Source organism: Tasmannia lanceolata, unplaced genomic scaffold, assembly GCF_043159265.1.
Source record: "Tasmannia lanceolata isolate RefF3 unplaced genomic scaffold, GAP_Taslan_0.1 ptg000003l, whole genome shotgun sequence".
Classification (NCBI taxonomy): Eukaryota; Viridiplantae; Streptophyta; class Magnoliopsida; order Canellales; family Winteraceae; genus Tasmannia; species Tasmannia lanceolata.
In genome coordinates, this window is record NW_027518680.1 from 45627084 (window position 1) to 45655082 (window position 27999).

Below are 27999 nucleotides of genomic sequence, written 5' to 3' on the forward strand. Positions count from 1 at the left end.
GTCGTCTGTTCAGCTTTGCCATTCGTGTGTTACACACGCTTTGCCAAAGAGGGGCATCTGTAGACACCCCATTTTGACCGGACCCAAGTTCGCTATGCTTGGGCGAAATCCCGTTCAATCATTTCCGCCATGTTTCGCACTTTTCCGTTAAGTGTTGAGAGAGATTATTCCCAAGAATCCGAACAAGAGAGAATTTGGATCCGATTGATGGGCCCGTCTTGAGCATTTGTTTAGATTTGGATCAAACAGGGTGGCCCGCACATTGTTTTAGTGAAAAATGAGTTTTGAACCTACTTCGATCCAACACCTAAAGATGATCATCAAGAGAACGGTCAAGATCTCAGAGAAGTCGTTTTAACAACCAATTTTGTTTCGATCATCAGGTTGAGTTACTCGGATCAGCCCATTGAAATGATTTAGGAGGACACAACCTACTTAGGTAGGGGACCCATCAATTGGATGGTCTGGATCGTCATAGAGGAATGATTTAAGGGGGCACAACCAATTTACATTGCGACCCACCATTTGAACGGTCAAGATCATCAATTGTCGCCCATCAAATGGACGGTTCGGATCATCAAATGGGAGTGATTTAAAAATGGGGTAACATATTCACATTTTGATCTATTGGATGGTTTGGATCAGCCCATAGGATTGATTAGTGGAGCACAAATTAAATCACATCGCAGCCCACTATTTGAACGGTCAAGATCATCAATTGTCGCCCATCAAATGGACGGTTCGGATCATCAAATAGGAGTGATTTAAAAATGGGGTAACATATTCACATTTTGATCTATTGGATGGCTTGGATCAGCCCATAGGATTGATTAGCGGAGCACAAATTAAATCACATTGTCGCCCATCAAATGAACGGTTCCGATCATACTTTGGAGTGGGGCATATGATTTTATGCACAATTGGGAATTTGGTCACATATGGGACCCATTTGGGTTATCTTTTACCTACTCAAAAGAACTTTAAAAAACATGCATGGGGTCACACACATGTCAAAATTCAATGTCCACAATGGTGGCCACCTACCATGGAATATGTCCACAATGGTGGCCACCTACCATGGAATAAGTCCACAATGGTGGCCACCACCCTCCCATTCCTTTGCTATAAATGGTTCAATGAGGGTGAGTAAGAGGGAGGGAGAACTCATTTATCTTCTATCATGTGTTCTAACAAAGTTGCTATGAGGGGTTGAAAAGAAAAAAAAAGAAAAAGAAACAAGAAAAGAAGAAAAAGAAACAAAAAAGAAGCAAAAAGAGAAAGAAAGCGGAAGCGATCGCACGGAGGCGGAATTTTTGAGTTTTTCGGCTCTCGGATTCGGCGAGGATTTCGATCACAGGTAGGTACACCGTTCTCGGAATTTTTTTTAGAATTATTTGGTATATTTTCGGATTTTTGCATGATTTTTAACAAAGAAAACTAAACGATATACTAAACAGATTCCAAAAATAATGAAATTTCGTGGGAAAATAATATGATAATGATACATTCTACCATGAATTTGTGAGCATTTTTGGATTTTGTTTGGTATATTATTTTACGCCTTCTTTGAAAATTATCAGATTTTGGGAGAATTGCTACTGATGTCAAATCACAGATACAATTCTCCAAATTTTTACAGTAGTCTTAAATTCTATACTTCTTGCTTCTGTAAAAGTTTCAAGTGATTTGGATCTTGTTTCATATGAGCTGTAGTGTTAATTCATAATCTGGTTTGAAATTTGAAAAATCCGAAACTGATAGTAAATAGTTTTCTAAATTCATGGAAATCTCACAGCATGCTATTTTCACTTATCTCTTACTACTGTAGAAATTTCATGGAATTTAGATATCTATTTCTAGTAGTTTATGTGTTATTTTTGCAATCTGGTTAATTAATTTTTAAATCCATATTAAATATGAGTTTAATGTAAAAATCTGTAAAAATCTTCCAGTAAATTACATCTCATCATATCTTGTTGGTGGAGAAGTTTCAACTCATTTCGAGTTCGTTTGCAACAGCTTCACTTGTAAAATCACTCATATGGTTAAAAATTGGTAAAATCCATTAAAAAAATAAAAATTAAGTGAAAATCATCTTAAAATCTCTAAAGCACCTTCATCTTTGTGTGTGTTTGGGAGACCCGCCCGGTCTCATTCTCTCGTTAGTCCTCTTTGTGCGCCGTTTGGTTTTGGAAGAACGCCCTACTCGGCTTGGCTTCATACCCCTACCCTTATGGGTATTGGGTTGCACATTTGTTGCACCCTAGGGCTAGGTAGCTGTCCGGCCCGGCTGGGTGTTTTACCTCTGCCAAATGTGCAAATTCGTGTTTCCTTTTCTTTTAGAGAGTCTTTGACTCATCTATCCTTTAGTTGGTGTTATTGGAGTCTTTGACTCATGTTTCCATTTCTTTTAGAGAGTCTTTGACTCATTCGTTCTTTTGTTGTACTACTAGGAAGTCTTTGACTCATTGGTTCTTCTGTTGGCGTTATTTGGGAGTCTTTGACTCATTCCTCCTCTAAGTTGTAGTATTAGAGAGTCTCTGACTCATTTGTTCCCCTCTTTAGTGTTGTTAGTTCGGAGTTTCTCCTTTAGAGTTGTTGATTACTTCGCTTTTGATTAGAGGCTAACTCAGTCTTATTAGAGCTTTGCTTGCTTAGGATCTTGGACCATTTTCTCTCTTCTTGGGACGCTATCTTTCTTGTTGTGGTTTGTCTCTTTGAGACGCTAGTTGCTTATTCGGGATTTCCCCTTTTGCTTTAGGGCTTTGCCCTAGTTTGTGGTATTACTTGCGTGTTCCCTTTAAGATTAAAAATATTTTAAGGTCCTGAGCATTGGAAAAGCTATAAAATCCAAAAACATTAGAAATTTAAAACTCAAAAAACATTTGAAAACATCAAAAACCTTAAAAAAAATCTAAAGTGTTGAGTGTTTCTTTTAGAAGCGTATTAGGCGAGTTCGATATTCGAACTACGTTGGCTTGATCCTCTTCCGAGGTACGTAGTGCAGCTTGGGATTTACATCCCAAGTCCAGCCAAACTTTTTTTGTAAATAAACGTTTTAAACCTTCTTCAAAAACCTTTAAAATATAGTTTTCAAAAGACCTTCCTCTAGAGTTAGGAGTTTCTCCTCGATAGAGAATTTTAGAGTTAGGGTTTTTCTTTTGATAGGTTGTTTGATTGATTGTTTGCTGTGTGCTTGTTTTAGAGTTAGAGGTCTGTCCTAGAGTTATAGGAGCGCCTCCGTCCGGTCAGTCGGCGATCCATATCGCCGAGTGATGACTAGAGTAGGATACGCTAGTCCACCCTTGGTTTTCCGTAGGAAATACAGCCTAGTCACACATAGGTTGTAAGAACCACCTGCATTAGCTTAGGGCTAATCTGCATTTAGTTAGGGCATATAGGGTGTCATAAAATCCACAATTCACTGAAATTTAAATAATCGTACAAGAAACTTTAATAACCGGTTCGGTCTTTTAGATCGAGTCTAGGATAGAAGTCTAGGTGTCTTAGGCATCCTAGCTTAGAATAGGCGCGGAGAACTACGTTGCCTTGATTCTCGTGGAGGCGGGGATACGTAGGCTTCTTTGGATGAATACCAGATCATCTGAGGACTCGGGCTAATCACTTTTAAAACTGTTGAAACAATCAAATCACTTAGGATTTTCCATGAAATTAAAATTTTAGGAGAACTTTCACTTAGATTGAATCCAAACCAATTAAGAAATCAAGATACACATTTAGGATTCACATTGAAATTAGATCATAGGATGCATGTCACATAGATAGCACATTAACAGAGAGTTGAATGAGCCATTAAAAATGAATTTAAAAGAGTTAACTTTTGGAATTGAAGACCGATTATCGGGCAGGAATGGTGCATGTGGTGGATAAATCCCCATACCTTCCATTCTTGTAACCAGGTAGCGAGTCTAGATTTCTGGTTAATTATGGGTCCTAGATCCCACATCTAGGTGGCGACTCTGTCAGTCTTTTTTGTGTGGAATTCGGATTGCCTTAGTGATCCCAAGTTCACATAAAAGATGAATTAAAATTAATAATAAAAGGCACACACCAATCGCGTGGGTACGAGAGACCAAGAGATAGTGCGTGGCGGCTCGCGCCACCACCCCTCTCGCGGGATCGGGTCCCACAGTATGGTCTTAAAGAAGCACCTAAATTGCGGCATCAAAAATTTGACAAGATAGTAAAGACCTTTGGTTTTCAGACCAGTTACTCAGATAAATGCCTTTACTTTCATTCTATGTCGAATAAGGTTGCGATTATTTGCTTGTATGTAGACGATATGTTTATTTTGGTTCCGATCTCTCTGTAGTGAGTGACGTGAAATCCACTTTGGCTAAAGAATTCGACATAAAAGATCGTGGTGTGGTTGACACCATTCTTGGTATGGAAGTAAGTTTTGAACGACGAAGGATTACTCTTAGCCAAGCCCATTATATTGACAAACTACTTTCTACATGGGGATACAGTGAGTGTAAACCGATTGAGACACCATTTGATTATACTTAGAAGCTGATCTCTAATGAAGGAGACAGTGTAAATCAGTTAGATTATTCTAAACTGGTTGGTAGTCTCATATATGCTATGAGTTGCACTAGGCCAGAGATAGCCTTTACAGTTGGCATGCTGAGTCGTTTCACTAGTAATCCTGGCCATGAGCACTGGGATGCCCTTATGGATATGCTCTATGTTATAATGGCCATCCTCTTATCCTGGAAGGATATTCTCATGCATCATGGGGCTTAGAATTAGGAGACAGTAAATCTACTAGTGGTTATGCATTTACACTAGATGGAGCTGCTGTTGCATGGAAGTCAAAGAGACAGACTTGTATTGCTCTGTCATCTATGAAATCAGAACTTTATGCTCTAGCTTCTGCAGAAGATGAAGCAGAGTGGATAAGAGATCTGGTCATGGACATTCCATTGACCTGTTTAAAGATTAATTCTTTAATTATGTTATCTGATAATCAAGCTACAATTACGATTGTAAAGAACTCACTCTTTAATGGTAAGAGGAGACATGTCAAGCTGAAACATGCCGAATTATCTTATAGAACAAGGAATTATCACTTTGGTTGATGTGCGATCGAATGATATTATGTCTGATGCTCTCACAAAGGGACTGACCAAAGAACGAATATTCAAAATTGTGGGGGAGATGGGGTTAATGTCTGTATAGACAGGACTTAACCTACATCCATGTTATTTTGAATCTTCGAATCTCCCTTTTGGCCAAGATAGGCACTTGATATGTTTCGATGACGTTTACAGTTGTTATGTGTCATTCCACATTTACTGACATGTCCTTTTTGGGAAAGGTTGTACATTCCAAACTTGATGATACAGCTTAACTCAAATATGGATAAGATGACTGTAACATTCCAAAAAGAAACATGAAATGGTTCTTTGCAAAAGAAACTATTTGGTCTTATTTTTTATTGAAACTTGACAATTATGAATGGTTCTTTGCAAAAGAAGCTATTTAAGTTTTGTTCTTTATTGAAACTTTACAATGATGCTTATGAAGAGTTATATTTTCAGCCATTATGGAATTGTACTCAGTTCGTCTTCAGGTAGAACTAGATACTTTCGTATTTTACACAAATGATTGGATTCATGTTTCATGAAATTCATATTTGGTAATTTACAGGGGTTGGCGAAAATGGAGGAGCTTACCTCGATCTGAATTTTGATGAGGATGACTTACTTGATGAGTGAATCCTTATAGAGCTGCGAGGGACTATTATATTCTTTTTAGTTGAATAAATACTCCACTTACATGTGAAATCTCTTTGTTTGAGTTTATATTATTTCTAAAACTCTTGGTTATTCTTAAAAGTATTCGTGTTTTCAGTTGGGTTACAGATATTCTTTGATATGGTGATATGGATGATTCAATATTTTGTTTGGACATCACATTATTTATCTATTGGATTGTGCTATATGTAGAACATAGGAGGAGATTGTTGGGTATATAATAGAACCCATGTATGTTCTAATATAAGCCTAATAAGATAATGGACATGTGTAGTGGGCCTACATGGGCTAGAGTCCATTAACCAGTCATTAACCCTAGTGTATCTCTATATATAGGGGCTGGAGGCAACAAACTTGGTATTCCAAACTAGATACCTTGGGTCTAATGCTTCAAGCAACCTCTTGCTTGACCTAATTCCTCTAACAAAGATCTCTCTCTCCACAATAACCACTTTTCAAAATTTCTCTCTCCACAACACATTAACCACTTTCCCAAATTTCTCTTAACTTCTCTAAAATTCTCCAAATTTTTCTTTCTTTATAGAGTATCAAATCCTAACTATTTATTTGTTTCATTTTAACCACCTAACGATTTGTTTTTATTTTTTTTGGAAATTTTTTCTATGTATTTTTTAAGTACTCATGCATAAGCATAGGTGGGGTATGTTTTTTTATAAGGTGGGGTCCATCATTTAACACCTCACATCATGTGTAGGGCTCACAATCTTATATCATATTTTGATGGGGTGGATCTAAGGTTTTAAATTTTGTCCGAAATTTGAAATTTTGGATTTCAGTCAAGACCGAAACCAAAACGTCCGAATCCGAAATTGGCAAAATGTACCAAATTTTGATCGAAATTTCGGCCCAAAAATTTGAAATTTCTAGCGTCTTTACAGAATTTCAGCTAAAATTTCAGTTTCAGCTAGGTCCGAAATGTTACAGTATATGCCTTGAAAAGCCAGTAAAATGACATTTATTAATTAATAAAGATTTATTTCATGACATGAATGGGTAATTATATTAATGAATGTGTGTGATGTGCTTGTTTATTGACTCATGTTCGTCCTTAGGTAGCATAGTAGAAATGTCATGCTCAAAGGATTCACAGATCTAAGGGAGCAAGGAGATATGACATCTCGGTTCTATGCAAGCCTTAATAGTTTCTAGTTGGGAAAGAGATTGAACATCTCTTTCTGTATACATCTAGCACCAGTCTTGCCTACATGCACTTGTCGTGAGGTGATTTATCTCGGTCATCTGGGTAATAGACCTTAAGCAAGAAGAGTGGGTCCGACGATTGGATCGCGCAACCGAACCAGATCGAATAAAGAACAACTTGTGGACAAGAAAGTATAAAGTTGTTATTTCAGACAGGACCCTTCACATGTAGTTAGACCTGATGGATCTTATTGGTCTGTCGGCCCGTTCTAAGGTGTTAGCCTATCTCATAGTGATTCTAGTTTAGAGTCATATTCGGATAGAGCTATATCCTAGAGCAAACCTTCGAGACCAATAATGATACTCAACAAGGGATTCTTTGCCCTAAATTTTAGGGATTTACATCTAAAATTTTGTCAGAGTGGTAGGTCTATTAAATAGCCTGGCCAGGCAGATTTGATAAAAAGTTTTTCAGAAAGTTTTATGAAACATTGAATTATTTTCAAAGGATTTTACAAATGCATTTGGAGGCCGAACACCGCTTGATCAAAATGGTATACCAAGAGTGGGCCTGGGGGTAAATGATGTCCACTTCCCGTATGACTCAACTCAGTAGATGTAGTTCGAAGAAAGGACTTGCACATACATGATGTAATTAGGGGTATGATGATCTAACGGTCATCTTCAGGGTTACGTCTCGATGGAGGCCACTGACCTCTCACTTTGTAGTTTAACTACAGAGCGAGATCACAGGGGGTCCACCATAGGCTTCTGCAGGATCGACCGTCGGATCCCTGCGATGATCCCACTCATAACTCGAATGACCCGATAAAATCCAAACGGATAAGGGTTCCATTTTATGTAATTTCATGGACGGATGTGATCCGTTAGATTAATGTGGATATTAATTTTATATATATATATATATATATATATATATATGTTGATATATGTATATATACATGTCTTTGTGAAGTAAGTAACATGAGACAGTAAGAAAAGTTTTTGTAGACAAATTGGAGCCAAAATAACTCCCATTGGATTTGAGTTATTAATTAATTAATTTGTTAATTAATTATTTAATTACTATACATTATTATGCATAATTAATTTGATTAATAATAAGCATATTAATATGTAATCCATATGAGGATAGTTATTCCCAAACCGGTTTTACAAAAGTTGTAGAATTGGAATGGAATTGGAAATTGGGATAGGACTACATATTTGGATAAGGTTTGTGGGGCCCACAACCCTCCTAAATTTAGTTGGAGAGCTGGGAAAAAGAGTCTCAATTGCTCAAGGACTTCGAGTTGCACTCAAACTCTTTGTTGGATAAGAATTACTAGATTGTAGGATTTATAAAGCAAGCAATTTGTTTTCAACACCAACTCTTATGAGATAAGGCCACATGGGCTAGAGAAAAGCATCCATACACGTTCTCCCATGTATCTTGAGTGTCCCCACACAGTTTTGGAGGTTTGGGAGAGTCCCATTCCCTTGAGGAGTTTCAATTCAAGTTGGTTTCTCAATTGGATAGGAATTGGGAGAGAGAAACAATGATTTATGAAACCAAAACTGTATTTTCTATAAATGATAGAGGGATGAATGAAATTTTGAAGGAGGAATACTCCAAAATTCGTTCTCCCTTGCTTCCCCCTTTGGAAAAATAATTTTTCATCTCTCTTTCTCTCTCTATCTCTCTTCCAATTGAAATAGTTTCAAAGAGAAAGGCTTCCAATCAATTTCTCTATTCTCTAAAACAAAGGTAATGATTAGATCAGACCTTAAAGAGTTGAATAAGAGTTATTCACATACACAATAGTTTGAGCAAAGAAAAAGAATCCATCGGCTCAACTTGGGGGATTCGCGGCGTTCAGAACGATCGCAACCGTTCGAGGAGTAGATTAAGCAGCGTGGTTCCTTGATTTCTTCTTCAAAGAGGTATTTCTTTATGTTTGATTAACATAATTAACTAATCTAGACTCTAGGATCTTAGGCAATTGCAAGATCGAAAAGAAAAAATTAAAGTTCTATGCGATTTTTATTCCGCTGCGCATAGCGATCTTGCCGGAAGGGGATAACCTTCCTTCAGAAATTACCCCTCGAAACTGAAATTTAAAATCTTGGGTGGATCCCACCATCTCCAAACAAACCCATGAAAATGGTGGAGCCCACCATTTTACATAGACCTGGCAAACGGGTTGGCTGGGGCCGGGTTTCACCAAACCCGTACCGGTCAGGGTGGTATGGACCGGGTCACAAATTACCCGGAATCTTATGGGTCACTATTTTGTGAACCCAGACGCCGCCCATATGTGCCAGGTGGACCCGCGGGTTACCCTTATTTTTGCTGTTTTTATTCCCACACTATAGGATGATCCAAACCGTACATGTAATGGACCATAACGTAACTATGTTGTGCCCAAAAAAGCATTTCCATAGGATGATCCTAGCCCTCTGATCTATGAAGGAATTGCATATTATTATTTATGGAAGGGAAATGATAAATGTACCCTTTTCATCACATGGGACACCCAACTACAATGTACATAGTAATCAAATCTGTTGAATCCTTCTGACGTGAAGTACATCAGCCCCTCTGCAGTCATTGATATATTGCAGCTCGGTGTCCCACATGATGAAAAGGGGCGCATTTATCGTTTCCCTTTACGGAAACCTCTATAGATCGGAGGGCTAGGATCATCCTACGGTAATGACTTTTTGGGCACAACCTATTTACGTTGTGTTCCATCACATGGACGGTTTAGATCCTCCTATGATGTGGTCCGTACAGTACTTTCTGAAAAATATGGGACTATAAACGCCTTCACCATATATAATCTTGATCATTTGGGTTTTTATGGGCACCCACGAATTTACCCAGCCAGGCCCAACTTTTACTGGTTGGGCTGGGCCGGGTCAAATTTCAATGGGTCACTAATTTAGTGACCCAGACCTGTAAATTACGGGCAGGCCGAGAGGACCCGCACGTCTAGGTCACTTTTTGCCAGGTCTAATTTAACACCATGTATTGAGAGGTGCCTCCCACCAACTCTACTCTACGCCATGCATCGACTGGGGCACACCATTTTACCTCATATAATTGGATGGGGTGGCCCACTATCTCCACCAAAGTCATGCCATGTATAAGTCTGAGTCCCACCATATTACACTTCATGCTTTAATGGCCTGGGGTAGTTGGGCTGACTATTTGACACCCATGCATGGCATGGATTATCTTTTGGAAATGATTTTTGGGCACAATCTATTTACGATGTGGCACGTAAAATAGATGCTTCGGATCATCCTATGGTGGGGTCGTGTAGTACATTTTGAAAGATATTGAACTATACCCTTATAAAATCTTGTGTTTCTAATTTTGTTTCTATTGGTTGGATGTTATGATTGTGACCTTCCTCAGTTTCATTAATGTCTTAAAATTTGACGGTGTAGTTCATAGTAAAAAAACCATTATGAAACTGTCATGCATATCCCTTTTTGTGTGGGAAAGTGATATACAATGGTGAAAACAATTGAATTAACAAAAAAGAGGATGAGGAGTAGATGGAGACATCTTATTTTCTTTTTGTTCTGTTTTAAGACAAAACTCTCTCCCTTTTGGTGTTGTCCTTTTATTAGTTGGCAATTGGCATGCATATCCCTTTTTGTTATTAATGTACTATTTTAAACTGTTGGTCATGTGTTCCTTTGGAAATGGTATCACAATTCTATTTCTAAGTAGGACCAAAGACAATTGAGTAGCATCCAAGACATTGACAAGCTTTTCTACCAAAATAAACAAAAAAGTTCCCTTGCTACAAAAAAATTCATAGAACAAACTACCTGATAAATACAATAGACTGGTGGACATATCCGGCAAAATAATCAATGGTCACTAAGGAATGCAAGGGAAAAATTTTGTGCATGAAAACCTAACAAATCCATATTCATCCCTAACAAAAGAATGGAGGTGGGAAGGACACGCCGGACCTACAAATAAGATGGCACCGATCAATTAAATAATGGATGTATTATGGAAAGTCCCTACTGACTACTAATTCCGTACATATATACCACATACCTGTCATGTGTAGGATCAGCAGGACCGATAGGAGTCATATTTAATTGACGATTTACAATGGGCGTATTTTTGCACGTTTTTTTGTTATGTCGAGGTTCCCCACATGTTTTGCAGTTGTTATGTTTTCCAGTTTGTAGCCCTCTTTGTATTCGTACATTTTTCGGTCGTCCAGGCTGTTTTTTTACTCGTGGTGACAATACTTTTGCCAGATCGAGGGAAGGCGTCGCCCATTGTGTTTGATCTAGAGTAGGATGAACCACCTCCTCATATGTACTCCGATACTTTGAGGCCAAATACCATTCCTGGCAGTAATCATATCGGTCCAAATTGTTCATTCCCATGGCTGCTATGGCATGCCCACACAGTAATCCAATCGTTTGGAAAAAACCTCAAGTACATCTTCTCTTTTCTAAATCTACCTGATCAGAATTAGTTAAAGACTTTACTTCATATTCAGTGAAACTACACGCGTATGGTCTAAACTTACTGCTATACTCACATGACTTTTCAAACCAGTTTTCTACCTTGCGAGTCAAACGCGTTTGCCATTTAGCCCCCTCTTTCCGAGGGACCTGAAAAAAGTCTTGTACTTTCCATCTACAATGATCAATGAGCGAAGCAATCGTCAACTCCCTTGCGCTCTTTAGTACGTTGTTGAAGCACTCTGATGCATTAGTTGTCAACACATTCCACCTAGCCCCTTTAAAATTTGCGTTCGCCCAGTTTTCTTTAGAAATCTCGGATATCCACTTCTCCGCTTCTGCATTCTTTGCTTTAATATATTCCATCGCCTCCTTAAAGTCACTCTCCCTTAGGGAATATGCGTCATTCGAGAAAAGTTTGCGCAGCACTACATTCTTAAAGGTTGCATAAAAATTTGCAGTCAGGTGACGAATATAGTAGCTGTGGTATGCAGCAGGTAATGCTTCAGATATCGTTCTAGGTATTCCCTTCATCCAATCAGAGCTAATTGTAAAGTCCTCGTTCTTCTTCTCTGCTGACATAACCTTCTGGCGGAATAAACGTAGGAACCATAGCCATCTTTCATACGACTCGCTCTCAACCACTGCAAATGCCAACATAAATAACCCACTGTAGACACCCCATTTTGACCGGACCCTTTTCTGCAAAATCGAATAAAATTTTGAAATTGAACATAGTCCCGAAGTTGAGTCGAAGTCCCGAAATCAATTCTTGAACCCTGAAACTGAGCCCTGACTGTGAAAATCCAAGAATTGAAGCCCAAATTTCCGAAGAATCACACCAAAATGAAAAATAACCTGAAAGTGCCCATTTGCATATCATTGTTAAAGCCTTCATGGAGACTGAAGGATCCGAACCCCGTAAATTGACTCAGGTCGCACCCCAACCCATGTCTTGGGTTCAAGTTGTGCATAATATAATGAAATGGGAAAGGGGAGTGAATTATTCTGCCATAGTGTGCCCATATCAATCTAACAAAAAAAGATCCAAATGCCACCCCTCCTTCCTACCTGAGCCCCCTTTTTTGTAAAAAAAAAAGGAGTTTCACATATACTAAAGGTGGGTTGTCTAGAAAAAAATGGGGTCGAATATATCATTTCCCTTTTTAATGGGATCGAATTAGGGCATTCGGGAGATTTTCTTCTTCACTTTTTTTAGTAGAGTGGCTGTCCATTGAAAGACGAAGGGGGGTGACATATCCTATATGTAGTAACGAGAGTTAAATTTTATCCCTTGTTGCTTCCCAGACCGCCCCATTTAAGTGAAAATGTTAGTCATAATGCATTAGAGGGAGTGTCCACTTGGATTTAGTGGGTGTAAAAAATTTCACTTAAACTCTTTAAATACGCAAGAAGGATCGAGAGAGGGGGATCTTTCATTTTCTCGTTCACAAAAAGCCCTAGCAGGAAAAAAAAACCAAAGCGAGAGAGGGGAAAATTCCACCGAAACCCTAACCCCAAATCATCTTCTCCGGTGAGAATCGACCGGAATTCGGCTAAATTCTGGTGGATCAATCTTCCACGAGTTAGTGTCTCTTTTTCTTTATTAATTTCAGCTTCATTAACTTTAGATCCAAAGCTGAAACCCTAGATCTAATCCGTCGCCATTAATTCTGGCCGGGAATCTGGCAACTCACCATGAATTCCGACCAATTTCTACCTTCTGTAAGCACTATTACCTCTACATAGATTTGTTAAACCCCTTTCTATTGAGGCCATCACCATCTCAGATCCAGCAAATCCATTCCCTCCACCATTATCACCTACCTGTAAACCCATTTTCTCCTTCATTTTCCATCATTCCACGTGGTTCGGATGTGAAAGGAAAGATATAAAAAAAGAGGGTTTGTCTATAAGGTTTCAAGGCTTAGAGAAGAAGAGGAAGAATAGTGGCCGGTTTTTCTTCCTAATTTTGGTCGGATCTTCAACATGCCAGCGAGTTTTCATTTTTTTTAGCCAACATCTCGAATCTAACTCCTAACTGGCCTTCATCTTTCTATCACCATCGCGAATCTCAATCATAGATTCGACCCCACCTTCCACTCTATCCATTTCCACCATCAATCTAAGATCCAAACCACAAACTTCAGATCGGAATCATTTGAGCTTAAATTAGTTTATCTTGAGTTCCGATCTAGCTCATATTCACCATTTTTTAGTTCCAAGATTTTAGATCAGTGATGAACAGGAGAAATGCATAGATCTGTTGGTTAGAAAATGAGAGGAGAAGAATTGAAGGATTTGTAGAATTATAAAGAGGTTGAGATGGAAAGCAGCGGCTCCGATCTTCGTCAATGGAAGGTTGCCGAAATTACAAATTCCATTTCAGTCGCAAAAGAGAATCAGGCAGATACAGGTGATAATATTAACTTGTCTCTTTGTTTGTGGTTGTGATCGCATTTCTTTTGGTTAATTTTTCCTATCTGATAGCAGCAGGATTAATTTATGAACTCGGTTGTGGTTTAATTTTGATCTTGATCGTAAAGTAAATCTATCCGGCTATGATCCATTTTGTAAGCTAATCCTTTATAAAGATAGTCAATTCGTCATTATTTTGCTTGTATCAAGGATTCTTTCAATGGCCGCATGATTTCAGCCTATTTCTTCTCCTCCATTGTTTCTTTTCAGAAATTCTTCATATAGTAGTTTGTTTGGTCTTTTAAACCTCTTCTCAGAATGAACTGACCTTCCCATCTTAGTTGTCAAGGGCTGAGGCCATTCTATTATGCAGCATCGATATACCTGTCACACAAGGAGGTGTTCATTACAATTGGCAGGCTTTCTGTCCGAACAGAAAGATACTTATGATTCGACCAAAGATGAGCCTTGCGAATGATGGATGTTCTTGCATTGCTGTAAATGGAGATGTGGTTGCTCAAGGATCACATTTTTCCTTGAAGGATGTTGAGGTTTTGACTGTCCAAATAGACTTAGATGCTTTGCTTCCTGAATGATAGGTTGCCAACTATTGAGGATCGAAAAGTAGCTTCAGAGAGCGAGCAGGTTACCAACCTAATGTTTCATCAGTGACAGTGCCATACAAACTTTGCCAATCTTTCAACTCCCATACAATCCTTTCTAGTCCGATTAAGATTCGGTATCACCCCCCTGAAGAAGAGACAGCCTTTGGAACCCTCTTCATTGAACTCTTCTTCATCCTTTCTAGCCTCTGGTTTGGGAGGTTTTACTATGTGTTCAGTTTCTTGCTTATCGTCATGCTCCTGCTTGTTATCGTTTGTGCCGAGGTGTCTGTGGTCTTGATATACATGCAGCTCTGTGTGGAGGACTGGCGATGGTGGTGGGAAGCATTCTTTGCTTCTGGTTCTGTTGTCCTCTACGTATTCGTATATTCTATCGACTACTTGGTGTTTGACCTCCGCAGTTTGAGTGGTCCTGTGTCAGCTCTTCTATACCTTGGCTACTCATTAGTCATGGCTCTTGCTATCATGTTATCAACTGGCACCATCGACTTTCTCATGTCTTTCTACTTTGTTCATTATCTTTTCTCGTCTGTCAAGATTGACTAGATGTTACTAAAGCAATTGGGCAGGACAAATTATCAGCCCTTTGTGAATCATCAGCAGACAGTCAAGACACAAACGCGTAGGAAGAGAAGTTGCCACTCTCCATCTTTGCTCAATCCACAACTTCTTGATTTCGTTATAAGTTCTTCTGTTCTACCGAGGGACAGTCTATTTCCTTGGTTTTGGGAGCTTTTAGCTTGCTGTTACTGGTGAAGATGGTATGTAATCTCAGATCACCGCGGGCGATGATAGGGATACTTGGAGCCCTCTTTTGTATATAGGAGACTTGCCCAGTCTCATCAGAACCCTTGTTTACGTCATCTGTGTCTAGGAGATAAGCCTTGTCTTATGTAGAGAGTTTTCCCTTTAGGAGGCTTACCTCGCCTCATGTTAGAGTGGCCTCCTCTTTTAGAGCGAGTCTTTGACTTGGTAGTGTTATTAGAGAGTCTCTGACTCATTTGTACCCCCTCCCTAGTGTTATTAGTTATGATTTTTTTCCATTAGAGACTAGCTCAGTCATATAAAGCCTTCCCTGCTTGGGACCTTAGATCGTTTTTTATTTTCCTTGGGGGACTTGTTTACTTGTGGTTTATTCGTGTGTCTTTGACACAAGTTGCTTATTCGGGGTATTCCCTTTAGATTTAGGGCTTTGCCTTAGTTTGTGGTGTTACTTGCGTGTTTCCTTTAAGATTGAAAACATTCAAAGGTCCGGAGCGTTGGAAAAGCTTTAAAATCCAAAAACATTAGAAATTCGAAATCCAAAAATATTGGAAAAGCTTTAAAATCCAAAAACATTGAATATTTTAAAACTCAAAAATATTAAAAATTTAAAACATCAAAAATATTTGAAAACATCAAATGCCTTAAACCATTTGGAGTGTTAGGTTTTAGTTAGGAGAGTTCGTTTCGAACTACGTTGGCTTGATCCTCTTCCAGGAGGTACGTAGTGTACCTTCGGATCCATATCCCAAGTCTAGCCAAATTTTGTAAATAGATCATTCAAACTCTTTAAAAAAGTACAAAAATATTTCATAAACCTGTTTTCGAAAAACCTTCCTCTAGAGTTAGGACTTTGTCCTATTTTTGAGAGTTTTAGAGTTAGGGTTTAGTCTTTGATTTGTTGTGTGCTTGTTCGTGCTTGTTTTAGAGTTAGGGGTTTGTCCTAGAGTTATAGGAGTGCCTCCATCCAGTCAGTTGGCGATCCACATCGCCGACTGATGAGTAGAATAGGATGCGTTAGTGATCCCATTTGTTTTTTCTCAGGATATACAGCCTAGTTACACAGGTTGTAGGAACCACCTGCATTAGCTTAGGGCTAACCTGCATTTAGTTAGGGCATATAGGGTGTCCTAAAATCCACAATCTACTGGAATTTAAATAATCGCACAAGAAGCTTTAAGAACTAGTCCGGTCTTTTAGGTCAAGCATATGATAGAGGTCTAGGTGTCTTAGGCATCCTAGCTTAGAATAGGGGTGAAGAACTACGTTGCCTTGATTCTCGTGGAGGCAGGGATACGTAGGCTTCTTTGGATGAACATTAGACCATCTAAGGACTCGGGCTAAATCGTTTAGAGTCTTAGGATTTGTTGTGTTGTTATGTTGTGTATTTTGTTCTCTTACTTTCATGTGCATACCTTATACCTTTAGCGGTAGCATGCATGTGTTTGTCCACCAAAACTTAGACACCAGTTAGGCATGTCACTCATAACCTAGCTGTGCTTAGGTGACACATCCTTTATTTTATTTTTTGTGTGCTTATTATTTCATCCCCGGTCATGCATGATTAGGTAGACGTCCACTCGGGGATATTTATTCCCATTTCACATGATTTGCCCAAAATTCTTTGGAGTTAATGAAAATGGCATAAGAGACCAAGTGCTTGCACTCGGACGAATTGGGGGTCCTCTTCGGACCTTCTCCATTCGTAACCAGGAACGAGCCCATATATATTTCTGGTTATCCATTGCACAGAGGATTTATTTTTGGGGTTCCATGGCCTATCTATGGATGGCGACTCTGAGTTATTTTAGGTACGTTTTGGATTGAGGATTTATCCTTAGATCAAGAAGTATCTCATTTATCGCCACTCGTGCTATGCTATGAGGGTGGCACCGTTTCAAGAGTTCTTTGGTAGAGCTTTCCTTCACATGTGGAGGTCCAGAGACGATGTAGGGACTCGTTTTCTCACCATCCTCGGATCGGGGTCCACACCCACCATTACCATCTAGTACAGTTGTGGCTAGTAAAATTCCTTTATACTTGTCTTGCATGTGTGTCCCGTCAACTAGGACCAACGGTCTAATTGTTTGATTGAACGCACGTATGCTAGGCCCCAATAACCAAAATAAAAAACCAAGTGTCTCATCTCCATTCCTCTATAGCTCTTGGCTTCGGTATACACGCATAATGCTACCAGGATTACATCTTTCCATATTGTGAGCATATGCAGGAAGGATGCGGTAAGAAGCTTCGGCATTTCCACACTTAATTTCATGTATAAGGACCTTCGCGTTGAAAGCTTTTTGTAGCTTATGGTTACACCCCACTTATTCTTAATTTACTCCCTTGTAAAACTAGGCTTCACGTCTTCTAGACTGGAAATAACCCTAGGCAGGTTTCAGCTACCCAAGCTGCAGTGACAAGAGGATGATCATTACCGCTCAAAGTACTTGAGCATGTGTGCTCTGCCACAAACCTTTTTCACCTTGACATAATCCAAGTACTTTGTCCAAGTGATTCTAAAAGGGCAACTTGGATCCTTACATTTAACAACATACTTTGTAGGTTTTGTCTCAATTGAGACAAATGCAAACTTTCGTCCGATTGCATACTCTCTAACTTTCCTCTTAAAGACCTTCAAATTTGGGAAGATTCCCCCAACCTTCAACTCCTCAACTCCTATATTCCCCTCAATTAATTCATCAACAACCATTTCATCCATTTCTATCAGCTCCCTTGCATAAGTATTTCCGAATGGATCGCCCACAATGTTATGTACGTCATCCTCTTCCTCACCAAGTCCTCACCAACGTCCTCACCAAAGTCCTCATCATCCTCAACAAAGTTAATCGCATCATTAACACGACTATCGTTATAGAAGAAATTCCTACTGAACTCCGCATCGTACCAACATGATTGGGACTAATAAGTTAGAATATTTTGTGCGACTGACATCCCAATAGGCAACCCAAGAGGGGGGTGAATTGGGTGTCTTTAAAAATTTATCCTCTTTAAAAACTTTTGTTAGATTAGTTTCAAAAGCTTAAATAAATATTCTCTCTTAGGCCTATTAACAAGCACTTGTTAGGTGACTTTTGAAAATCCTAGTTGATTATTTTCTTTTTAGTCTTTTTATCAAAATACTTGGTGGGTGATTAAAGATTACAAATATAATGTAAATCCCACAACAAGATGAATGGTTTCTTTTAGGCCTTTTATCAAACACTTGGTGGAACCCTAGTTCATCTACTCTATTTTTAGTTCATTTGACAAACACTTTGTGGATGGTTCATACAAGTAAAACAAAATTAAGAATAATGTTCATCCACAAGAGTTAAGCACTTACCACAAGAGTAGAGAGGAAGAGACAAGAGGCTTTGACACAAGGTCTTTTATAGTGGTTCGGTCTTAAACCCAAGATCTACTCCACTCTTCTCAAGTTTGCTTTCCTTGAGGTATCCACTATCTTCCAAGGAACGTAAATACGAGGTTCCTTTCGCCTTGTACAATCCGAGCGTCCAAGCTCCAAGGGTCCTAAATACAGCGCCCTTTGTTGCCAAATATAATAAAGAGAAGAAGGATGTTGCTCACTTGCCTCTAGATAGGCTCATACAATATAAAGCTCTCAAATGATCTCTCAAAAGATGTACAAAGATAAGCATAAGTCTAATCCCTTTAGATATTCTCAAACTGAGGCACAATGGTGTTTTCCACTCTCTAATATGTTTAGAACAAGTTTAGGAATGAGAGAGATGAGTTCACATGCTTAGGGAACCCATATATATATAGAAAACCCAAAACTAGCCGTTACAGGGGCATTTCTATAATTCTGGGCAACTTTCCAACGGATCTATTTCAGGGCATTTTTGGCATTTTTCAGATTTCAGACCCGGTTTTGTAAAATTCATATCTCACTCGTTTCTCGACGTTCTTATACTCGATTTGAACGGAAACGATGAGATCTTTCTGTTAAAAATATTTTCGAAAATATTTAAAATTATTTAGGATAAGTTATGATAGGATTTATGCCCTGATCTCAAAATTTAAGTGCTAAGTGTGCCGATTTGAATCCTTTGCAATTCGAAGCTATCTATCGCACAAGGGCTTTGGTCCACGGGTGTTTTCCTTATATTCTAATATTGGTTGGGACCTTATTAGTGACTTGATTATGTCTCAACATGGGATACCTACATGGGATTAAATTATACAATCTAACACAAGACTCATTACTCATATCTTCAACTTTAAAGCTCATTTTCAAGTCTTGGTCTCTTGAATGGATCACTCCTTCAAGTTGGTTCAAGCTTCTTGACATTGTATGTAGTTCATCTTCAAGCTTAGGCTATGGAATGATGTATGTGCTAGCCGGATTGACCTGTGAATTTTCTATCTATAGCACAACACTCGAGGCAAATAATTAGCCCATAAAGGACTAATTAATTTGTGTTTGTTAATCATCAAAAAAGGTGATTGAGAGAACCCATGAGGACCCTTGGGCTTACAATCTCCCTCTTTTTTATGATGACGAACCAAATTGATTAGAGAGGTGGGAGGAACCTCTTATGAGGATTAGATAAACAATATAAGCATAACTACTCCCCCTTAACATATGCATAGGTTAGTTTTAACAAGTTTAAGCGTACATGCATATGGATTATGGACGTCTAATCAATTTCATAATTCTCCCCCTTTTGGCATAAGCAAAAAAGGAAGGATTAACCATTAAGCACAATCATAAAGAATGAAAGATTTTTAATGAAAATACATGCTCTCCCAAGTTTCTTATCATAAATACAAGATAAATGAAGTGTAGATAACATGATAAGAGCATAACAACATAGAAAGAGAATATCAAATGTAAATCTAGTCTATGTTGGGAAAATCAAAGAGACATTATGTTTTAGCACAGTTTTGTGTGTGGTACTATATAAAGTATGAAAGACATTCATATACACCCAATGACCCATTTAAACATGAATAGTATGACATTATAAAAATTATAATATATTTATCATAAAAGAAACTAGAGTAAATGTCAAACTTAGCATGATAAGCCTCATTTTTTTGTGAATTCCTTATATAATCTTATCATGAGGTGATAGGTAGATATAATATGAGGTGAAACCTATCATGATAAGCAAGTATAGATATAGAACAAGTTAAGAACTCCCCTTTTATTTTGTCATGTGTAAGAATAACTTTTAGCACTTTCATGACATGACAGTGAGGTATATCATGGGTATATGAGTGAAAAAGTGAAAACACACATGATAATCACTCAAATTGATAGAAATTGTGATAAGCAAGTGTCTTTTACTTCTATGAATGTGGATCAACAATGATATTAAAGTTTTAGTACAAAATTCGAATAGTTGATCATTGAAACCCTTTTTTTGTAAAAGATATGAAAGTTTAAGCACAAATATGTGGGGAATGTCAAAATAGATGATTTGAGCATCTCATAATGATCCATATGAACATGAATATATTACTATTTAGCTCTCCTCCTTTGTATTTGTCATTGGCCTTAGGTGAAACCTAAGTAGCAAGGCATGACATGACACAATAGGCTAAAAATGTGAAAGTGAATACATGGCCAAAATAAAACTTATCATGATTATATATACTAAATAACTTTAGAAACACATGATAAGGATGTCCAATCATAGGAATTAAGATAAACAACTCTAAGAAAGATCTTTTGAAAGAGATTCTAAGGAATACACAAGGTAGACCACTAGAATGGAAACTTATCATTGGAATGACAATTACCACATATTGATATCAAAATGATACAAAATGAAATCAAATAGATGATCCAAGGTAAGTCTAATAGGATATGACCTTAAAATCTAGGCTATGGGCTTACTTGTCTTAAATTCAAAATATAAAACAACCCATATGGAGCAACCATGCTCGAAATGACTGTACTTATCATATGAGAAGTAATATACACATTTAGAATCATATGATAAGACATAGAGGACAAGATTAACTTTAAAGCTCCCCTTTGAAAAAGAATAATGCATGCATGAATCCAAAGGGTTGTCCTCATATAGACTCCAAGGATTTTTTGATATATTTTTCAAAAGATACCAAGTTAAACTCAACCCTTGGGCTACAATGACACTTACTCTTTAAATGTCGGTTTATCATGATCAAAATGATAGTCATGGTCTAGCTCATCATGATAAACAAGCATTGCACAGAAGATTTGTAATATTTGGCTCATGCTCCCCCTAAGTGTGATATCATTTTCTACAATTTCAAAATTTATTCTCTAAGTATATAGCATACAAACAAGCTAGGGAGATCACACAAATATATATACCTATTCATTATTGATATAGTGGCACAAGGCCAATTGATTAAGTATTTTAATTATTGTGAAGGTACCGACTCCCCCTTTGGTCAAAGTGGGCTATGGGCACCAATTAAGTAGCTTTTAAGGTTAAAGTTTGACATCTCAATTATATAGATACTACCAACCATGGGTGATAACTATAGATTATTTAAATATACCAATTTGGCTCAATTCTAAGAATGGACAATAAAGTACCATGTCTAAGAGAGACATCCATGGCTCATGAGTGAGAGTATACAATTATGGGTAATAATGAGGAAGATATAATTTATATCAAAACATCTATGGATAGTCTACCATGTTTGGACATAAAGAACATGACATATAAGGTGCATGATCCAAACATTTACATTTACATCCACAAACCACCAATATAAAGACAAGGCATTAGGCACAAAGTGCATAAGCCCATAGGAAAACCAAAATGTGTGAGACACATGTTCCCATCACAAGGTATAGGGTATCAACCACCAAGGTGAAATATGCCCAAATAAGTTACTAGATTCACAAGATGTTTTCAATTTTACTTAAATACATTGAATCTAGACCATTTTTAATTTTTCCTACAAAATATATTCTATAAGAATCTAAGGATGGATCCAAGGACTTTAAGGATAAATATCAAGTGAACACCTTGGACATACGTATTACCTTGGACATACGTATTCCAAAAAGAACTACCATGACTAAATGCATATCATCTAAGTTTCTAATTCCATACTAGTCATGAGAGGATATTCATTATAAGCTTTTAGGAATACAAATACACATGACTCATAAAAGACTTCATATTATATATAGTGATGACACTTTGGCACATAATAGAAAAGTCTTGTGAGTGGGTGAAGGACAACTAGGTGTGTAGGGACTTGGAACCATATTTGCTCACCTAAGATAGGAAAGATGTCTAAGGAAGGATATTTATTGATTTTCCTAGACATAGCATATCGATCCATAGATTTGCTAGAAATAATATCATAAATATATTAAATACCAAATAATCTAGCACATGCCAATTTTGTCCATAACTAGAGTTCAAATATGAAGGATATGGCTTGTGAGTTTATCATGAACTCATGGGCAAAGAGGGGTTGATAATCATGAAGGACCAACTATGGTTTTCACTTTAAGTTCTAAAGTGGCATGTCATGTGGATGGCTACTAAGTGCAAAAGGATCTAAGTCTTAGTGAGTGCACTTAGTGTAGTACATATAGATACACAAGAATCAAACAATATAAGTCTATTATATCTATAAGTTGTTTCTTTAAAAAAAGATGTGATCTTTAAAACACATATGAGGCTAGATGCAAGGAAATAATAATGTGACATCTAGCACCCAAATAAATTCAAGGAAAATGGCATTTAAGCTCAAGATTAACCAGATACATGGGAATTAACCAGATACATGGGAATCAAGCATATTGTATCTATAAGTATACATTTCATGGGATTTGACAATTTTAGCTCAAACATAAACTAGACATCAAGTGAGATATCTAGGGAACCTTTTCCATTAGATATAACAATTTAGTGTAATGTGTCAAAGTCTAATACAAATCAAGTTTTAAGCATATAGACTTTTGGATTTTCAAAAAGATAAACATTTGATCACAAAATATGGATACATGGCATTTATGCAAGATAGACATTTTTGTATCCAAACAACCATTTGTGAGAAGGTAAGGCACAACATATTGCATTCATAGCTTTTGAGTTCAAGCAAAATATAATCTTTTATCATATTCACTAATTCTCTTAGATTTGAAGTTTAATACACAGCCATTTTTAACTACTTTTAATAATTCACTATCTAGACTCTTAAGATAAGACCTCATACGGATCGACCAAGATCCATAGTCAGTTCCATCAAAATAAGGAAGTCTAGAAGCCATTAGCTTGCCAATATAAATCTTTTCTCTTGAAGAAATTTGAAAGTTCAAAAATCTATATAAGAGCCTTAGCTCTGATACCAAGTGAAATCCCAATAGGCAACCCAAGACGGAGGTGAATTGGGTGTCTTTAAAAATTTATCCTCTTTAAAAAATTTTGTTAGATTAGTTTCAAAAGCTTAAATGAATATCCTCTCTTAGACCTATTAATAAGCACTTGTTAGGTGACTTTCGAAAATCCTAGTTGATTATTTCCTTTTTAGTCTTTTTATCAAAATACTTGGTGGGTGATTAAAAATTACAAATATAATGTAAATCCCACAACAAGATGAATGGTTTCTTTTAGGCCTTTTATCAAACACTTGGTAGAACCCTAGTTCATCTACTATCTTTTTAGTTCATTTGACAAACACTTTGTGGATGGTTCATACAAGTAAAATAAAATTAAGAATAATGTTCAACTACAAGAGTTAAGCACTTACCACAAGAGTAGAGAAGAAGAGACAAGAGGCTTTGACGCAAGGTCTTTTATAGTGGTTCGGTCTTAAACCCAAGATCTACTCCACTCTTCTCAAGTTTGCTTTCCTTGAGGTATCCACTATCTTCCATGGAACTTAAATACGGCGTTCCTTTCGCCTTGTACAATCCGAGCGTCCAAGCTCCGAGGGTCCTAAATACGGCGCCCTTTGTTGCCAAATATAATGAAGAGAAGAAGGATGTTGCTCACTTGCCTCTAGATAGGCTAATACAATATAAAGCTCTCAAATGATCTCTCAAAAGATGTACAAAGATAAGCCTAGGTCTAATCCTTTTAGATATTCCCAAACTGAGGGACAAAGGTGTTTTCCACTCTCTAATATGTTTAGAACAAGTTTAGGAATGAGAGAGATGAGTTCACATGCTTAGGGAACCCATATATATATAGAAAACCCAAAACTAGCCGTTACAGCGGCATTTCTATAATTCTGGGCAACTTTCCAACGGATCCATTTCAGGGCATTTTTCAGATTTCAGACCCGGTTTTATAAAATTCATATCTCACTTGTTTCTGGTCGGATTTCGACGTTCTTATACTCGATTTGAACGGAAACGATGAGATATTTGTGGTAAAAATATTTTCAAAAATATTTAAAAATGTTTAGGATCCGTTATGATAAGATTTATGTCCTGATCTCAAAATTTAAGTGCTAAGTGTGCTGATTTGAATCCTTTGCAATTCTAAGCTATCTATCGCACTAGGACTTTGGTCCACGGGTGTTTTCCTTATATTCTAATATTGGTTGGGACCTTATTAGTGACTTGATTATGCCTCAACATGGGATACCTACATGGGATTAAATTATACAATCTAACACAAGACTCATTACTCACATCTTCAACTTTAAAGCTCATCTTCAAGTCTTGATCTCTTGCATGGATCACTCCTTCAACTTGGTTCAAGCTCCTTGACATTGTATGTAGTTCATCTTCAAGCATAGGCCATGGAATGATGTATGTGCTAGCCGGATTGACCTGTGAATTTTCTGTCTATAGCACAACACTCGAGGCAAACAATTAGCCCATAAAGGACTAATTAATTTGTGTTTCTTAATCATCAAAACAAGGTGATTGAGAGAACCCATGAGGACCCTTGGGCTTACAACGACAAACATAGAAGTTTCAAATAAAGGAAAGTAATGCATTACATTGCAGCGGTCGTATGTTGAGTTTTGTCGTACTCTGTCATTACGGTTAGGATCTTCACAATCTTCATTCAAGACCACTGAAAATCTGTGAACCGATCATCATTATACTTAGAATACTGGAATGACATTTAAATCAATGGATGGTACAAATTCCCCTACGAATAATTCTTTAGTTTACCTATGGGTAGTATGTCCTTTGCCATATCTTCTTCGTTTCCAGGAGCAACTTCAGGTCGAGTAGGTGTTGCAGAGACTGTAGAGACAAAATTATTTCTGGGGCTCAAGGATCGTGCCATTGGAGTAGAAGAAGGTACACCAATATTTCCATACAAAATAGGATCTTCATAATGTTCATTTATATCCACTTCATTTCTGAGCAATAGTGAGGTATAATAATGGAATTAGAATTTCAAGAATGGATGAAAAAAAAACCCAGTTTGCTTAATATTTTACTTGTGGATGGGTGCAATCGGTCTAGAATACGGTACACCAATATTTGTAGGGTTCTGAAAAGTAATTCTTCCACTTCTGTACTCTTTATCTATGCACAGGCTCATAGAATTAAAGACACCATTCTCAAAAGCATTATCACCATATGTAGGTTATCATCATCTCCAATGTCATATATCAAGATTTGATATGGATCCACGACATATCGACATTTTATAGATAATGACACGTCGGTTCCTGTGGTCCCAATTTTCTGGTGAATAAGAGACTGCATTTCCGAAAATTTAATTTGCCGATTTACAATTAGACACATCTTCGTCTCACCAACATATTGGAATGATACTTCATCCTTCAAGTACCCATCAACGTGTAAGATAAAAGAAGCCCTTCTTTCTACCATCTTCGCAACCATCTAGACGTAAGATCAAAGAACCACTATTAGGACATCTAAACTGTGAACCACCATAACATCTGAGGGTTTAAGTTAATATTTTACAACTCTACATAAATTCATGACAACTTTAAGGCCCAATGAAATACTATTAGATTGTGTGAAGCAATATTTCTACTCTGGAACCACTATTTATACCTTGGATCTGCTATTTATACCTTAGAACCACTATTTAAACCTTGGAACCACTACATACTGGTAAATAGTGGTTCATAGGTATAATTAGTAGTTCCTAGGTATAATTAGTGGTTTTGAGTGTTTAAAACCCTATAAATACAATCATTCTCACTTTAAATAGTGGTTTTTCCTGCATAACTTTGTCAATCTCACAATTTAAACTCTCGGAACAAGTATTAAGCCATCTAAACTATGAACCTCCATAAGATCTGACTGTTTAGACAACTATTTAATCCATTGTTCATAAATTCATTGCAACTTTGACACCCAATGGAATACTATTAGATTGAGTGAAGCAATTTTTCTACTCTGGAACTACTGTTTATACTTTGGAACCACTATTTATACCTCGGAAGCACTATATGGTGGTAAATAGTGGTTCCTAGGTATAATGAGTGTTTAAAACCCTGTAAATACCGTCATTCCCACTTTTTATAGTGGTTTTGACTGCATAACTTTTTCAATCTCACAATTTAAACTCTCGGAACAAGTATTAGGCCATCTAAACTATGAACCACCATAAGATCTGACTGTTTAGACAACTATTTAACCCATTGTTCATAAATTCATTGCAACTTTGACACCCAATGAAATACTATTAGATTGTGTGAAGCAATATTTCTACTCTGGAACCATTATTTATACCTTGGAACCACTATTTATACCTCGAACCACTACATGGTTGTAAATAGTGGTTCCTAGGTATAATGAGTGGTTCTGAGTGTTTAAAACCCTATAAATACAGTCACTCCCACTTTTTAAAGTGGTTTTGACTGCATAACTTTTTCAATCTCACAATTTAAACTCTCGGAACAAGTATTAGGCCATCTAAACTATGAACCACCATAAGATCTGACTGTTTAGACAACTATTTAACCCATTGTTCATAAATTCATTGCAACTTTGACACCCAATGAAATGCTATTAGATTGTGTGAAACAATATTTCTACCCTGGAACCACTATTTATACCTTGGAACCACTAATTATACCTCGGAACCACTACATGGTCGTAAATAGTGGTTCCTAGGTATAATTGGTGCTTCTGAGTGCTTAAATACTGCTTCCCAGATATCAACAGTGGTTCCGAGAACAAAATATTGCTTCTACACATTTAAATAGTGGTTGTAATTGTATAGACATGAGTTTCATCCGGGTTTACTTTAAGTAGATACATAGAGGGCAATAAAGAGATAGAGAGATTATGGCAGTACACCATAGATTTGTAAAGAAGATGATGACAATAACAAATGCCTAACAAAACTATGACAAATCCCTAACAAATAAACAAGATGATGACAATACACCATAGCATTGTAAGGAACATGTTAAACCTATCCAAATGTATCACAATGGACCTACCAGAGAAGCTTAGGTTTCATAGCCAAAGAAAAATAAAGCGATCCAATAAAATCTAGATTTTAGGAGAGGGGAGTTTCACCTCTCTACAATGGAATTTCAATGGATTTTTGCAACAGACAATGGAGTTTCATTTTGGCGTGGGGAAGAAGGTAGGAAGGTAAAAATGTTAGGTGAAAGGCATTGGGATCCAATGCTTACTTTCTTGGAGGGAAAACCAACAGAAGGGCATTTTGGTCTTAAAACATTTCTTGGAGGTTTTCACCCCTTTTTGAGAATTTAGCCAACTCCACCCTTTTTTTAGATTTTTAGATAAAAATCAAATTTTTTTGAGAATTTTCCCTAGAAACAAATTGGATGAAAATGTTGATATT

At 37.3% G+C, this 27999-nt stretch overlaps 1 protein-coding gene across 1 annotated transcript; it reads right to left on the bottom strand.

Annotated features, from left to right (window-relative positions):
• Positions 1 to 11414: 11414 nt before the first annotated feature.
• LOC143869824 (uncharacterized) lies at positions 11415 to 12107 on the bottom strand. Its single transcript, XM_077376383.1, has one exon. It carries the CDS (start codon positions 12105 to 12107, stop codon positions 11415 to 11417), a length of 693 nt encoding a protein of 230 aa, XP_077232498.1.
• Positions 12108 to 27999: the final 15892 nt, after the last annotated feature.

What these genes read in the sequence shown, in the direction of transcription:
- LOC143869824 (XM_077376383.1), bottom strand. Translation starts at nt 12,107, where the DNA reads ATGTTGGCATTTGCAGTGGTTGAGAGCGAGTCGTATGAAAGATGGCTA.